General features: G+C 41.0%; 2 protein-coding genes across 3 annotated transcripts; one reads left to right on the forward strand and one right to left on the reverse strand.

Annotated features, from left to right (window-relative positions):
* Positions 1-1,014: 1,014 nt before the first annotated feature.
* On the reverse strand, positions 1,015-5,089 carry LOC129169396 (uncharacterized). Its single transcript, XM_054755788.1, has 2 exons — positions 4,409-5,089; positions 1,015-2,541 (listed from the first exon to the last, which is right to left on the reverse strand). The coding sequence occupies exons 1-2, from the start codon at positions 5,087-5,089 to the stop codon at positions 1,015-1,017; spliced, it is 2,208 nt and encodes a 735-aa protein (XP_054611763.1).
* A 935-nt stretch (positions 5,090-6,024) lies between these two features.
* LOC129168923 (lathosterol oxidase-like) lies at positions 6,025-12,965 on the forward strand. 2 transcript variants are annotated; one of them, XM_054754760.1, is made up of 5 exons: positions 6,025-6,066; positions 7,679-7,893; positions 9,152-9,284; positions 9,378-9,478; positions 11,737-12,965. In XM_054754760.1, exons 2-5 carry the CDS (start codon positions 7,684-7,686, stop codon positions 12,175-12,177), a joined length of 885 nt encoding a protein of 294 aa, XP_054610735.1. In that variant the 5' UTR covers positions 6,025-6,066; positions 7,679-7,683; the 3' UTR covers positions 12,178-12,965. The 2 variants fall into 2 exon arrangements, with proteins under 2 accessions (XP_054610735.1, XP_054610736.1); XM_054754761.1 differs by lacking the exon at positions 6,025-6,066 and adding an exon at positions 6,092-7,573.
* Positions 12,966-14,040: the final 1,075 nt, after the last annotated feature.

Below are 14,040 nucleotides of genomic sequence, written 5' to 3' on the forward strand. Positions count from 1 at the left end.
GCTCTCCTCCTTCTCTTCTACTTTGGCACTCCCTTTCACTCCTTCCTCCACTTCGTCGCTCTCTTCCACCTTGAAACTCCACCACCTCTTTGACTCTCTTTTCTTCCAAGACCTCCTTTCCACACTTTCTCCTATGAAACAGTCTCTCCCTGCTCTTTCTTGGCAGTCTCTTTCTCATCTTCCTCACTCCCTTTGACATCTCTCTTCCTCACCCTCCGCCTTGTCGCTCTTTCCCCTCTTTTTCCTCCTTTCATCCTCCACCTCACTCTTCTCATCAGTCTTTCATCTCGGTGATACTCCTGACTTCCCTACCCTCCACTTATCACTCTCTCTTCTATGACACCCTCCTCGTCTACTTCTCCTATTCTCTTCTTCACCCTTCTCACTCATGTTGGCATCGTTAGACACTGTAATCCTCACCCTCCACCGTATCAGCCCCCTTTGTTTACTGTGACACCCTCCTCGTCCAGCTTGACAATCTCTTCATCGCACTCCTTACTTTTTTTCGCATCAGTCGTGACACTCCCTTCTTCCGCCTCGCTCTTTTCGTTTTCTCATTGCAGTCTTTCTCCTTTGTAGTCATTTTCTTTCTTCCTCAGTAGCCTAGTGGTTATAGCATGTTGGCCACACAGTCTGGAGATGCAGGTTCATATCTCTGTTTTCCATGTGTGTGCGAGGGTTTTCTCCAGGTACTCCGGCTTTCTCACATATTGCAAAAATATGCATGGTAGGTTACTTGGAGACTGTTAGTTGTCCATACGTGTGAATGTGAGCGTGAATTGTTGTTTGTATGTGCCCTCCTATTGGCTGGCGACCAGTCCTGGGTGTACCCCACCTCTCGCCCAAAGTCAGCTGACCGTCCTCCAGCATACCCGCGACCCGAGTGAGGACAAGCTGTAAAGAAAATGGATGGGTGAATGGATCTTGTCACCATTTTTCCCCACATTAATGACACATCGTCCACCTTGACACTCTCTTCCTCCCTTCTTCATTGTTACACTCCTTGTTACTTTTTTACCTCCTCCTTGGCACCCTTTTCCTTCCCTTCCACCTTGTTACTATCTTCCCCACTTTCATCATTGTTGTCTTGGTCCTTTTGGCCTTCCTATTGGCCATCCTCTTCATTTCCTGTTGGTCACCCTCTTCCTCTTCCCCTTCCTCTTTCTCGTTATCCTGCCCCTCTTGGTCACCTTCTTCCATTTCCTCTTGATCATTCTTTTCCCCTGCTTGGTCACCCTCTTTCTCTTCCTCTTCCTCTTGGTCACCATCATCCCTTTCTTCTTCCCCTTCCTCTTCCACATAATCCTCTTGGTCACTTTCTTCCTCTTCTTCTTGGCCTTGATCTTTCCCTTCCTCATGGCTTTCCTCTTGCTCATAATCTTTTTCCTCTTGGTTGCCTTCGTCTTCCTCTTGCTCATATTCTTCCCCTTCCAGGTCACTTGCTTGTTCTGTTTTGCTCATGATGCCCTGCCACCAGTCCTCAAATTCTTGGTCATGTTCATCATTGTGTGTTTTGTTTACAATGTCCTGCCACCAGTCCTCAAATTCTTGGTCACGTTCTTCCTCTCCTTCTTGGCCTCCCTCTTGCTCATAATCTTCCACTTCCTCTTGGTCATTTTCATCCTCTTCCTCTGCATCTTCGTCTTGGTAATCCACTTCATCTTGGTCACCTTCCTCCTCTTCTTCTTGGCCTTCCTCTTCCCCTTCATCTTGGCTTTCCAATTTCTCAAGATCTTCCCATTGCCCATGACCACCTTCTTCCTCATCTTTTTCACCCTTGTCTTGGTCACCTTCTTCTTGGTCATCTTCTAATTCTTCTGTGTCACCTTCTTCCTCTTCTCGGCTTTCCTCTAGGTCACCTTTTTCCTCTTGGTAATCCACTTCCTCTTTGTCGCTTTCTTCCTCTTCTTCTTGACCTTCCTCCAGATAATTCTCTTCTCCTCCTTCCCCATCATCCTCTTTTGCTTCATCCTCACCATCCTCTTCCCCTATGACTTGGTCGCCTTCTTCCTCTTGGTCACCTTCCTCTTCTTCTTGGAAATCGACTTCCGCTTGGTCACCGTTTTCCTCTTCTTCTCTGTCATTCTCCCCCCCTCCTTCCTCCTCATCCTCTTCTCCTTCTTCCTCCACCTCTTCCCCTTCCTCCTCCTTATCACAATCCAGCCACTCGTCATCATCAAAGTCTTCCCACTGGCCATTGATGTCCGCACAGATCTCATCATCATTCCCTTTCTCCTCAACACTTCCTTCCTCGTCACTCCCTTCCACTCCCTCCGTGCCCCTCACTACCTCCTTGACACCCTCTTCCTCTTTCTCCTCAGTGTCCTTCAATACCTCCTCAACACCTTCCTCTTTCTCCTCGGTGTCCCTCACAAGCTCCTTGGCAACTTCTTCCTCTGTGTCCTCAGTGTTTCTCACAAGCTCCTCGAGACCTCCTTCCCCTTCCTCCTCCTGCTCGACATACTCTTTTTTCTTGGTTTTACCTCTGTTGTCCCCCTTTTTCAGCACCTTCCCGTCCTCCATCATTTTGACGGCAATCTCCTAAACAAAGAAAAAGGGAGACAGCCTATCATACAGTCAGTGGTTCTCAACTTTTTTTCAGTGAAGTACCCCCCAAGTAGTATTTTCCAGATAGACGGATGAATTCATTTGATATACTGTATATTAGGGGTGTAACAGTTCATGTATTTGTACGCATTAAAAGTGAATATATTCTTGTGAATATAGTGCAGACCAGCATTTAGCTAGGAGGAGTCATGGATAACAATAGTGCCAAGCTTGAAAACGCTCTTCTGTCGATAAAGTCTCCTTATTTCTTCTACTTGGTCTTCCAGGTGAAATGTAGATAAAAAGACAGCAGTGTTCCGGGTATGTTTAGTCGAGATCGAGAACGGGACTGCATGCTGGAACTTTAATTTCCTAAAAATGAGGCGAGATTACCCATACTGTGCTATAGGTGGGTTACTGCGAGAAAACGGTGCAAAAAAGTTTGCCAGAGACGGACCGAGGGATAACGCGAGCTGTGTTTCATCATAGAAATGATGGCGCTGCATGACCAGCCTTACCACCGTTGAAAACACTGGCTTTTGTTGTCTCATAAACCAGTTGCAGCCATGCTTTGTGCTTCTGAGCTGTCGCTATTTTTAATGTTTTGTTAATAGTAGTGATGTCATGTTAATTGGTAAGGACAAACCTGGTACAGTTTGTCAAGTCCAACTTTAAGTCGTTCTTACCTACAGGTGTAGGTACACAAACTACAATGAAACTACAATGAAATTTAAATGTAAAAAATAATATAGAATTTTATATAATTGCATATAAATTGTTTATATGCTATCTGCTTGAAAAAAAAATTGTGCATCCCTGATTTTGCATTTTCACTAATAACACAAAGCTAAGATGTTGATGTTTTGACCAACATTGGACTGTTTTTTCTAATGCACATCCCAGTGGCATCCCTCAATTTTGCTGTATACTATAGCTGTACAGTCCCTCGTTATATCGCGGTTCGAATATCGCTCCGTCACTATAGCGCAGTTAAAAATAAAAAAAAAAAAAGAATTCATAAATGTTGGCTGTTTTGTGGTGGACTATATACAAATGGAATGACAGGCTCCCCTCCCATTCCGTGTGGAAGTGGTTAGTTTTGGGCTTCTTTTGGCTCCATTTGAAACACTTTCTTAAGTTTACAATAAGTAAATTGGAGAGGCTAACTAGGTTGCTATGCTAGTGGCGGCCATCTGTTATGTCCCTGCAGTGATCACGTAGCCCGTGCAATGTGATGTAAACAAATAATAGGAGTGTAAGTTACTATTGGGATGTTATTTCATGTCTACAGATAGATAGAACCGCGATAAACGAGGGCCGACTGTATGTACTTCAGAATAGTTTTTATTGGAGAATTACCTGCCAGCAGTTTTTTATGTTATTTTTTTTTTTTGTTATTATTAAAACTGCTTACACAGAAGCAGTTTTATGTTTTGATTGTTTCTCTTACTGTACCAAAAATGAACCGAACCGCAACCTTAAAACGGAGGTATGTACCGGACTGTGATTACGCCGTATAGTTACACCCCTAATATATATTTTATTGTGTTTTTTTTTTTTTATCTCAAATACCCCCTGGAGTGTCTTCAATTATCCCCATGGGTCCTAGTCCCCTTGTTTGAGAACTAGTGTGATTTTGTGATTGACATCTGAAGCAGTGGCTGTGAGTACTACAGATGAGCATCAACAAGGATAATATTCTGATGAATGATGACATTTTTATGGAATAGCAGAATGTTGCTTTATCGCAAGTGTCATATGGGACAGAATAATAACAGTTCTGCACAAAATTCGACAGACTTCTAATTGATCAATTTCTCTGCCTAGTGAGACTTAAAACAACTAGTCAACGCACACGTACCATGCGCTGGATCAGGTTCCCGCACTGCCTCACTTCCTCCAGCAAGTCCTGCCTTTCTATGAGCAGCTGCTCTCTCTCTCGTTTCCATCGCGCCTCCTTTTCGGTCATTTCTAGCGAGAGGTAGTCTTTGGCAGCTTTTAATCTCTCCAGCTCTAAACTGGTTTTGTAGAGTTCGGCCTTGGTCTTCAGAAACATCTTCTCGTTGACCTTCATCGTGTGAGACCGCTCTGCGTTTTCCAGCATGAGCGTTCTGTTGTCCGCCTCAAGGAATCTCAGCTGCGAGGCGATGCTTTTCTCCCGCTTCATCCACCGGTTGTGCCACACTTCGTTGAGCTGAATGTGGTACTGCTTGAGCTCTAAGTTACATTTGTGCAGTGCGGCGTTTGTTTTCAATAAAACCCTCTCGTTTGCCTCACGTGTGTTGTACAGTTTGGCGTATTCCTCTAACAGTTTGATGTAGTCCACCTCGAGGTGCCTCTGGTAGGATCCTATAGTTTCCTCCCGGAGAAGCCACTGGGTTTGCCACTCTTCATTGAGCTGAATGTAGTAATGCTTAAGCTCTTCAAAACACTGACTGCCCTTAGTCCACAGTTGTCTGAACTTCTCAGTTTGAAACTGTAAAAGTTGCACATTTTGATTTAGGGAGTAATTTCCCTGCATGTGGTGCATTTTATTCTCCATTGTGCTACAGGGGCAGCTAGCTAACTAGCTCATATGTCCCAGTTGTTCTTCAGTCAGGCTCCCAGCGGTTGTGGCTCTTGTGACAATGATGATTTGTGATAATAATATTGCCAAAGCTAACAAGCTCTACCCCATAGTCATGTTTGGCCATGATGACATCAACAAAAGGTGTATGGCACTACCTCACCGTCCAATGTGGCTGTTGAAGCTTTGTATGACGTCATCCGGATGACATCATCACAAAGCACAATGGCTTCACCTCATGGTCATGTGACCTGTTGTTTTTTTTGGTGATGCAAAGCAACATGGAGCCGACGTATGGTAATATTTTTACCTAGAGCAATGGCGGCACCTTGTGGTCAAATGTGTATTCATTTGTGTGTCTGTTAGAATTGTCAGTAAAAGATCATTTTTTTCAAAAGTATTTAATTAGAGGGAGGTTTGGCATCTCAGAGTTTGTTTTTAGACTATCCTTATTTACACTTAGCCATGATAAGAGGTTTTGCATTGAGAGTCAACTACAATGACACATTAAACAACGCCGAATTCATACAAACGCTTGGAAATCTGTATGAAAAGATGTTTTAATGTGTCATAAATGGGCTTTAAAACCAAGCCAAGCTTGAATGTGTGTGTTTGTGGGCCATGTTCCGACTCTGAGGGGTTGAAAGGGATGTTATTGTACCTGCATCGGTCCACTTAAAAATGCGTTTCAAAGTTGATTCGCAGCAACATTATAACGGCGTTCGAGCTCCTCTTCCAGCTGGGACCTTTAACCGAGCCTTGTGCTATGAGCAGATCGCCCTATTGGCCAATGGCGGCTGACAGCGAAGCTGATGTGACCAGAGGCTGCGGCCTCATTGGATGCATGCTATGTGACGTAACTCAAAACTATTCAGTGATTGGCTACTGTCCTCCTTTAGTTTAAGCGCTGTACCTAACTGCGTTGTGCTCCGGAACACAGTAACCAACACCAGGTGAGCTGTTTGTTGTTGCAGAATTAGGTCATCTGTTCGCCAAATATGTTAACGTTTCTATATAGACTGCTATCGCTCATTCATGGCATTTTAAATGTTGTAGGAAGGTTTCAGTTTTGTTGTACAGTACTTAAATTGTGTCCAAAGTTAGAAAATACATTCCTCTCACCGTACTGCTGCTTTTAAGAACCTATTGTCAAAAACGCTTGTCAAAGATCCTCTGTACGGCAGGAGCGGTCAGCTGTTTTTAAGGACAGACTGCAAAAGACGCTGGTCAAAGATTCTCTACATGACAGGAGTGTGCCGCTGTTTTTAAGGACCTACTGCAAAAAAATGTGTCAAAGATTTGCTATATCAGGGGTGTCCGAGGTGCGACCTGGGGGCCATTTACGTCCCACAGTACATTGTAACAAATATAATTTAATTAATTAATTAATTAATTTACAAGAAAAAAAAGTTGTAATCTAACGATAAAAGATTGTAATTTTACGACTATAATGGTGAAATATTATGAGGAAAAATAACATACTTTTAAAAGCATAAAACTGAAATCTTGAGATATAAAGAAACTATTTTTTTTTTCAAGAAATAACAAACAAAACAAATAAAGTTGTAATTTTTGGACAATTGGGTTGTGGAAAAAGTTATGAGTTAAATGTTATGAGAATAAAATCACAATATTTTAACAATTAAGTTAATTTTAGAAGAAGAAAGTTGAAATAGTTGGAAAAAAACAGCAGATATGAAAAAAACTGCTGTAATTTTACAAGAATAAAGTCAAAATATTAAGAGAAAAATGTCGTATTCTAGAAAAAGAAAAAAGTTGCAATTTTATGAGAATAAATTAGTTATATAATGAGGTAAAGTGATGCCATTTTAGTAGAATAGATATATAAAATCTTTTTTTTATGTCGTAATATCAGAAACAAAGAAAACAAAAAGTAAAATCTGAAAATTGGGTTGGGCCAAAAGATACATTATGGGAAAAAAGTGAAAATATGGTAATAATTGGTAATAATAAGTCGTAATAATTACAAGAACAAAATTTTATACGATTGTTTAAGAAGAATATGGAAATATTTGTAAAATTAAAAGAGAAAAACAGCAAAAATGGGGGGAAAAAATGAGGAGTTCATACTAATAATACGTGTTTTCACCGACATGTCAAAGCTGAGATGCAGTTTTCTCTTAAACAATGTATAACTTCTTAGCACATCTACAGGTGTCGCTTTTCAAAATATGAAAGTGGTAAAGTTGCATCCTTTCACTTTTCACTATGTGGCCCTTGCAGGAAAAAGTTTGGACACCCCTGCTATAGGAGCTCATAGGAGCACTGTTTTTAAGGAATCAGCTGCAAAAGTCTTAGTTACTTCAGTTTTGAAGGGAACACGCATGCCGGTTCAGGCTGATAGCCCATCAGTATAAAATCGTTTAAAGCCTCAAGACTGATGGTGTCCCGATACTTTTGTACAGGATGTTTACAAATTGACTTTTTATGAAAGTTAAGGTAAGTTAAGTGTTAATAATTCACTTCTTTTTAAATTGGCTGTATGATAGTTCCTTATAATGCTACCTAAAGACATTGCCTGGCGACATGGTATCTACATTTCAGCTACCATGGATCTCGTGCTGAACGTCACAGACCACTACGTGTTCACGCCTTACGTGTACCCGGCGTCGTGGGCCGAGGACGGCGCCCTGCGGCAGATCCTCAGCCTACTAGTGGTGACCAACCTCGGAGCAGCGGCACTCTACCTGAGCCTGGGAGCCTTCAGCTACTACTTCATCTTTGATCATGACCTCATGAAACACCCGCACTTCTTAGAGGTAATCATTTAAAATACTGTGTAGTTTGCACATCTCAGGATACTTGGGCCACCGGTTAGCCCTATGTGATATTTTAGAGGCGACTGAGTGGCAGAAATGGACTAAAAGCACTCCTGTTTCCAATACTGTAGGACAGTGATGTCCAAGGTGCGGCCTGAAAGCCATTTGAGGCCCGCTGTTTTTTTATTGGCCCGCAGCAAATTCTAAAAATATAATTTACCAAAAAAAACAGCAAAAATGGAAACAATTAGTCACAATTTTACGAGAATAAAGTTAAAATGTTAAGAGTGAAAAGTTGTGATCTAACGACAGGAAAACGTAATAATTTTACGAGAATAATGTTATAATATTATAAGAAGAAATAATGTTGTTTTAGTAGCATAAAGTTTAAATATTAAGAAAAAAAGTGTTTTTTAAAAGTTGTAATATTATGAGAAATAAACAAAACAACGATTAAAGTTGTAATTTTTGTAAAATTAGGTTGCGGAAAAGTTATAATGTGAGAATAAAGTCAAAATATGGGAATAAAGTCATACTTACGAAAAGAAAAATAACAAGAAAAAAGGTGAAGTGGTTGGAAAATAAATTTAAAAAAAAACAGCAGGAATGGAAAAAAACAGCTGTAATTTTTATGAGAATAAAGTTATATTCTAAGGAAAAAAAAGTTGCAATTTTATGAGAATAAACTTGTATAATATGAAGAAAAATAATGTCATTTTAGTAGCATAGAGTTGAAATATATAAGAAAAAATATGTTTTTTTTAAGTTATAATTTATGAGAAACCAACAAAACAAAATAAAGTTGCAAAGTCCGGAAAATTTGGTTGGGGACAAAGTTATAATATTATAGGAATAAAGTCCAAATATGGTGGGAATAAAGTCATAACATTACAAAAAGAAAATCTACAAATATTATTTAAGAAGAAAGTTGAACTATTTGGAAAAAAAAAAACAGCAAAAATGGGGAAAAAAAGAGCAAAGAATGACAATGATACTAATAATAGTCTTTTTCACCTATATGACAAAGCTGAGATGCAGTTTTTTTGAAAATATACTTTCTTAGCATATCTACATGTGTTGCTTTACAAAATATCGAAGTGGCAAAGTTGCATCCCCTCATTTTTCACTATGTGGCCCTTGCTGGAAAACGTTTGGACACCTGTGCTGCAGCAGTAGCAGCGCATACACTGATCATCATGTGCTATTCCCTCCACAGACTATTCCTATTGTTCTTAAAGCAAACACTTTCGTCCCACAGAATCAAGTTCGGCGGGAGATCAAATACGCGCTGACCTCACTTCCCTGGATCAGCATTCCCACCGTTGCGTTGTTCTTCGCCGAAGTCCGAGGATACAGCAAAGTATACGATAACGTCCACGACTCACCCTTGGGTACGATCTCACTCGCTTGTGGTGGCTTCTCTTAATCCCGGTTTCAAATCCTTGGACGCTCCTTGTTTGCTGACCGATCTTGCACGCTTGCAGGTTGGACCGGACTCTTCCTGAGTATGATCTCCTTCCTGTTTTTCACTGATATGTGCATTTATTGGATTCACCGCTTCCTGCATCATAAACTTATTTACAAGGTGAGTACAGTCGTATGTTGCGAAATAAGCCCGAGTCTTGAAGCAATTTTAGCCCAACTAGTGAGTTGTGGAGACAGGTTGCTTCTGAAACATGATAGTGTTGTAAAAGATTTTTTTCCCAATCAGATTCATTAAATGATACAGAGTTGATGCACACACTTGCAACTACAGTGGTGTGAAAAAAGTGTTTGCCCCCTTCCTGGTTTTCTTATTTCTGTGCATGTTTGTCACACTTTAATGTTTCAGATCATCAAACAAATTAAAATATTAGTCAATGACAACACAAACCTACATGGCCCTGCCCTCCTAAACCTAATAACTGGTTGGGCCACCCTTTGTGATAACTTGCAATGAATTGCAGGAATTTTGGCCCACTCATCTTTGCAGAATTGTTGTCATTCAGCCACATTGGAGGCATTTCCAGCATGAAGCGCCTTTTTAAGGTCATGCCACAGCATCTCAGTAGGATTCAGGTCAGGACTTGGACTAGGCCACTCCAAAGTCTTCATTTTGTTTTTCTTCAGCCATTCAGAGGTGGACTTGCTGGTGTGTTTTGGATCATTGTCCTGCTGCAGAACCCAAGTTGGTTTCAGCTTGAGGTCACCAACAGGTGGCCGGACATTCTCCTTCAGGATTTTTTGGTAGACAGCAGAATTCGTGGTTCCATTTATCACAGCAAGTCTTCCAGGTCCTGAAGCAGCAAAACAGCCCCAGACCATCATACTACCACCACCATATTTTACTGTTTGGCATGATGTTCTTTTTCTGAAATGTAGCGTTACTTTTACGCCAGATATAATGGGACACACACCTTCCAAAAGGACAACTTTTGTCTCGTCAGACTACTGGGTATTTTCCCGAAGGCCTTGGGGATCATCAAGATGTTTCCTGGCAAAATTGAGACGAGCCTTAATGTTCCATGTTCCATGTGTTTGCCATTTGTGGATAATGGCTCTCACTGTGGTTTGCTGGAGTCCCAAAGCTTTATAAATGGTTTTATAGATCTCAATTACTTTCTCTCTGGGGTGGGGGGTGGGGTCACGTTTTCACAAAGGGCCATGTACGTTGTTTTTTTTTTTTCCTCCCTTAATAAAAAGTTTCATTTAAAAACTGCATTTTGTGCTCAGTTGTGTTGTCATTGACGAATATTTAAATTTGTTTGTTGATCTGAAACAAGTGTGACAAAAATGCAAAAAATAAGAAATCAGGAAGGGGGCAAACACTTTTTTCACACAGCTGGATGTAAGAATGGATGTTCTACCAGTTGCCATGTTGGGGTTTTGAACCACAAATCCGGTGTGGTGGCTGCAGGATTGGGTCTCTGCTGTTTGCAGATGATGTGGTCCTGCTGGCTTCCTTTCAACTCAGATCAACATCAACTTCTCACAACCCCACATCAACTCCCACTGGATCGGTTCACAGAATAGTGTGAAGCGGCTAGGATGAGAATCAGCACTTCCAAGTCCGAGTTCATGGTTCTCGTCCGGAAAAGGATGGCGTGCCAACTCTGAATCAGTGATGAGCTCCTGCTCCAAGTGGAGGAGTTTAAGTACCTTGGGGTCTTGTTCGAGAGTGAGGGAAGGATGGAACGCGAGATCGACAGATGGATTGGTGTGGTATCTACAGTGATGTGGACTCTGCATCGGTCCGTTGTGGTGTAAAGGGAGCTGAGCCGAAAGGCAAAGCTCTCAATTCACCGATCCATTTACTTTCCTACCTTCGCCTATGGTCATGAGCTTTGGGTAGTGACCAAAAGGACAAGATCACGGCTCCCATGAGTTTTCTCCATAGGGTGGCTGGGCTCTTCCTTACAGGTAAGGTGAAAAGCACTGTCGTCTGGGAAAAACTTTTAAAAAACGCCGGGAAAAGTAGAACTGCTGCATTGAAAGGAGTCAGATGAGGCGGCCCGGGCATCTGGTCAGGATGCCTCCCAGGCGCATCCCATGCTTATCCGACCGATAGGAGGCTTTGGAGAAAACCCAGGACACGTTGGAAAGACTATGTCTCTCAACTGGTCCGGGAATTCCTCGGATCCAGTGGGAGGAGCTGGACGAAGTAGCCAGAGAGAGGGAAGTCTGGGCTTCATTGCTTAGGCTGCTGCCCCCATGACCTGACCTTTGATTAGCGGAAGAAGATGGATGGATGGATGGATGGATGGATGGATGGATGGATGGGGTTTTAAGCCAGGCTTAGTTTAAATTTGCATGTTGGTTGAGGAAGTTTGGTTAAATCGCTTTGCGGTCTCGCCCCTATTGCAGCTCTTCCACAAACCGCACCACGTGTGGAAGATCCCCACTCCGTTCGCCAGTCATGCCTTCCACCCGGTGGACGGCTTCATGCAGGGGCTCCCGTACCACATCTACCCCTTCCTCTTCCCGCTCCACAAGGTGCTCTACTTGGCTCTGTACATCTTTGTCAACATATGGACCATCTCCATCCACGACGGCGACTACCGCGTGCCTGACGCTATGACAGGGGTCATCAACGGCTCGGCTCACCACACCGACCACCACCTCTTCTTTGACTACAACTATGGCCAGTACTTCACACTGTGGGACCGCCTGGGGGGCTCCTACCGCCACCCGTCAGCGCTGATGGGGAAGGGTCCACGTGACCTGATCCGCAAGCTTCAAGCAGAGGGGAAGTTCACGAAGGGGGGGATGAATGGACTGCAAAGCGCAACGTGCAAAGAGGAGTAACGGTTGAGAAATGCAACTTATTGGTTCTTTCTCAAAGACTGCCCATCATATTTACACAATTGAGAATTGTTTGGGTTCTTGTATTTGCCAAATAACAGTTGGGAAATTCCACCAGGAAAACCTGCTACTGTTTTGGGATTTGCAAATCTTACCGTAAGTGTCCAAATAGCTCCCATTAAGAGACACAACCGAGCAGGCAAACATGGATGCAATATTTGTTAACAGATTCTGAAGTCTGCTTTGTTGTTTAATGCTGTGTTCACACTTGGTCCCGACCAAAAAAAAAGATGCATGATGCGCATTTTGGTGCGGTTCGCTTAGCGTTCACACTGGTATTATAAAGGCTGTGCATATGGCATATGCATAAAGTAAGGACTTGATTGGACAGATTTTGTGACCTTTTATATGATATAACTCAAATATTCCAAACCAAAATGACATCTGCTGGGTTGAATACGTCGCTTATTTTATTTTACCAGCTTACATTTGCCAAAAGGCTACTAAAATATACATTTAAAGAGCGCCAAATTTGAAAAGTATGAGCGCACCCTTAAAGACTTAGTGCAAGGGTGTCCAAACTCTTTCCAGGGCCGCATAGTGAAAAATGAAAGGATGCAAGGGCCACTTGATATTATGTAAAGCAGGACATGTAGATATGCTAAGACGTTATATATATTTCACGAAAAAACTGCATCTCAGCTTTGTGATATACTGTAGGTAAAAAAGCCTATTATTACTGTCAACTTCACTCTTTGCTCTTTTTTTCCCCATTTTTGCTGATGTTTTTTCTCCAAATATTTCCACTTTCTTATTAAATAATCTTTGAATATTTTCTTTTTGTAATATTATGACTTTATTGCCAGAATATTTTAAATTTTTTCATGATCAAACTTTTTCTCCAACCTCATTTTTTATTGTGTTTAGTTTTTTTTGTCATAAAATTATGACTTAAAAAAAATTGTTCTTTAATATTTCAACTCTATGGTATTAATATTACGCCAATATTATTTTTCCTCATAATATTCTGAATAATTGCAACTTTTTTTCTCGTTAGAATACAACTTTTTTGTCTTCATATTTTGACTTTATTCTTGCAAAATTACAGCTTTTTTTTCATTTATGCTGTTTTGTTTTTTGGGGTTTTTGCACAATTTAACTCAGAATTATGACTCTTTTTTCCCATAATATGTAATATCTTTTTTCTCCTAACATAACGTTTTCTGCAACCTAATTTTCAAAAAATGTACAACTTTATGTGTTTTTTTTATCATAATACAATTTTTAAAAAATGATATATATATTTTTTTTAATTCTGTCATATTTCAAGTTTATACTACTAAAATTACATTTTTTTCCTCATAATGTGACATTGTTCTCGTAAAATGACAACTTTTTCTCGTTTTCATATTCCCACTTTATTCTTGTAGAAGTACTGATGGTTTTTCCAATTTTGCTGTTATTTTGTTTTTTTTGTTTTCTTTATATTTTTAGGCGCAAATGGCCATTGGACTGCACTTTGGACACCCCTGACATAGTGGGATCTAAGATGTTTGCATTCACATTTTTAACAGCCTTGTGTTAAAGACTTTTTTTTAACATACCGTAGTCTCTAATAAAAAGATGCCCTTTAGCCCAAGCGCTTAATATGTACTATAAACGGTAAATTGACTATTACTGGTATAGTGCTTTTCTACCATCCATGTACTCAACCTACCACATTTACCTACTGATGACACAAAGTCAGGAGCAACTGGGGGTTCACCGTCTTTGCTAAGGATACTTCGACAAGGTCACAGGAGAACAGAAGATCGAACCAGGCAACCTTCAGCCACTCTACCAACCCAATAAGCCAAAACGACTTAA

Source organism: Dunckerocampus dactyliophorus, chromosome 16, assembly GCF_027744805.1.
Source record: "Dunckerocampus dactyliophorus isolate RoL2022-P2 chromosome 16, RoL_Ddac_1.1, whole genome shotgun sequence".
Lineage (NCBI taxonomy): Eukaryota > Metazoa > Chordata > Actinopteri > Syngnathiformes > Syngnathidae > Dunckerocampus > Dunckerocampus dactyliophorus.

What these genes read in the sequence shown, in the direction of transcription:
- LOC129168923 (XM_054754760.1), top strand. Translation starts at nt 7,684, where the DNA reads ATGGATCTCGTGCTGAACGTCACAGACCACTACGTGTTCACGCCTTAC. An exon ending in AACACCCGCACTTCTTAGAG is followed by an intron (nt 7,894 to 9,151) that starts GTAATCATTTAA and finishes TTCGTCCCACAG; the next exon opens with AATCAAGTTCGGCGGGAGAT. An exon ending in ATCATAAACTTATTTACAAG is followed by an intron (nt 9,479 to 11,736) that starts GTGAGTACAGTC and finishes CCCCTATTGCAG; the next exon opens with CTCTTCCACAAACCGCACCA.
- LOC129169396 (XM_054755788.1), bottom strand. Translation starts at nt 5,089, where the DNA reads ATGGAGAATAAAATGCACCACATGCAGGGAAATTACTCCCTAAATCAA. An exon ending in GGAACCTGATCCAGCGCATG is followed by an intron (nt 2,542 to 4,408) that starts GTACGTGTGCGT and finishes TTCTTTGTTTAG; the next exon opens with GAGATTGCCGTCAAAATGAT.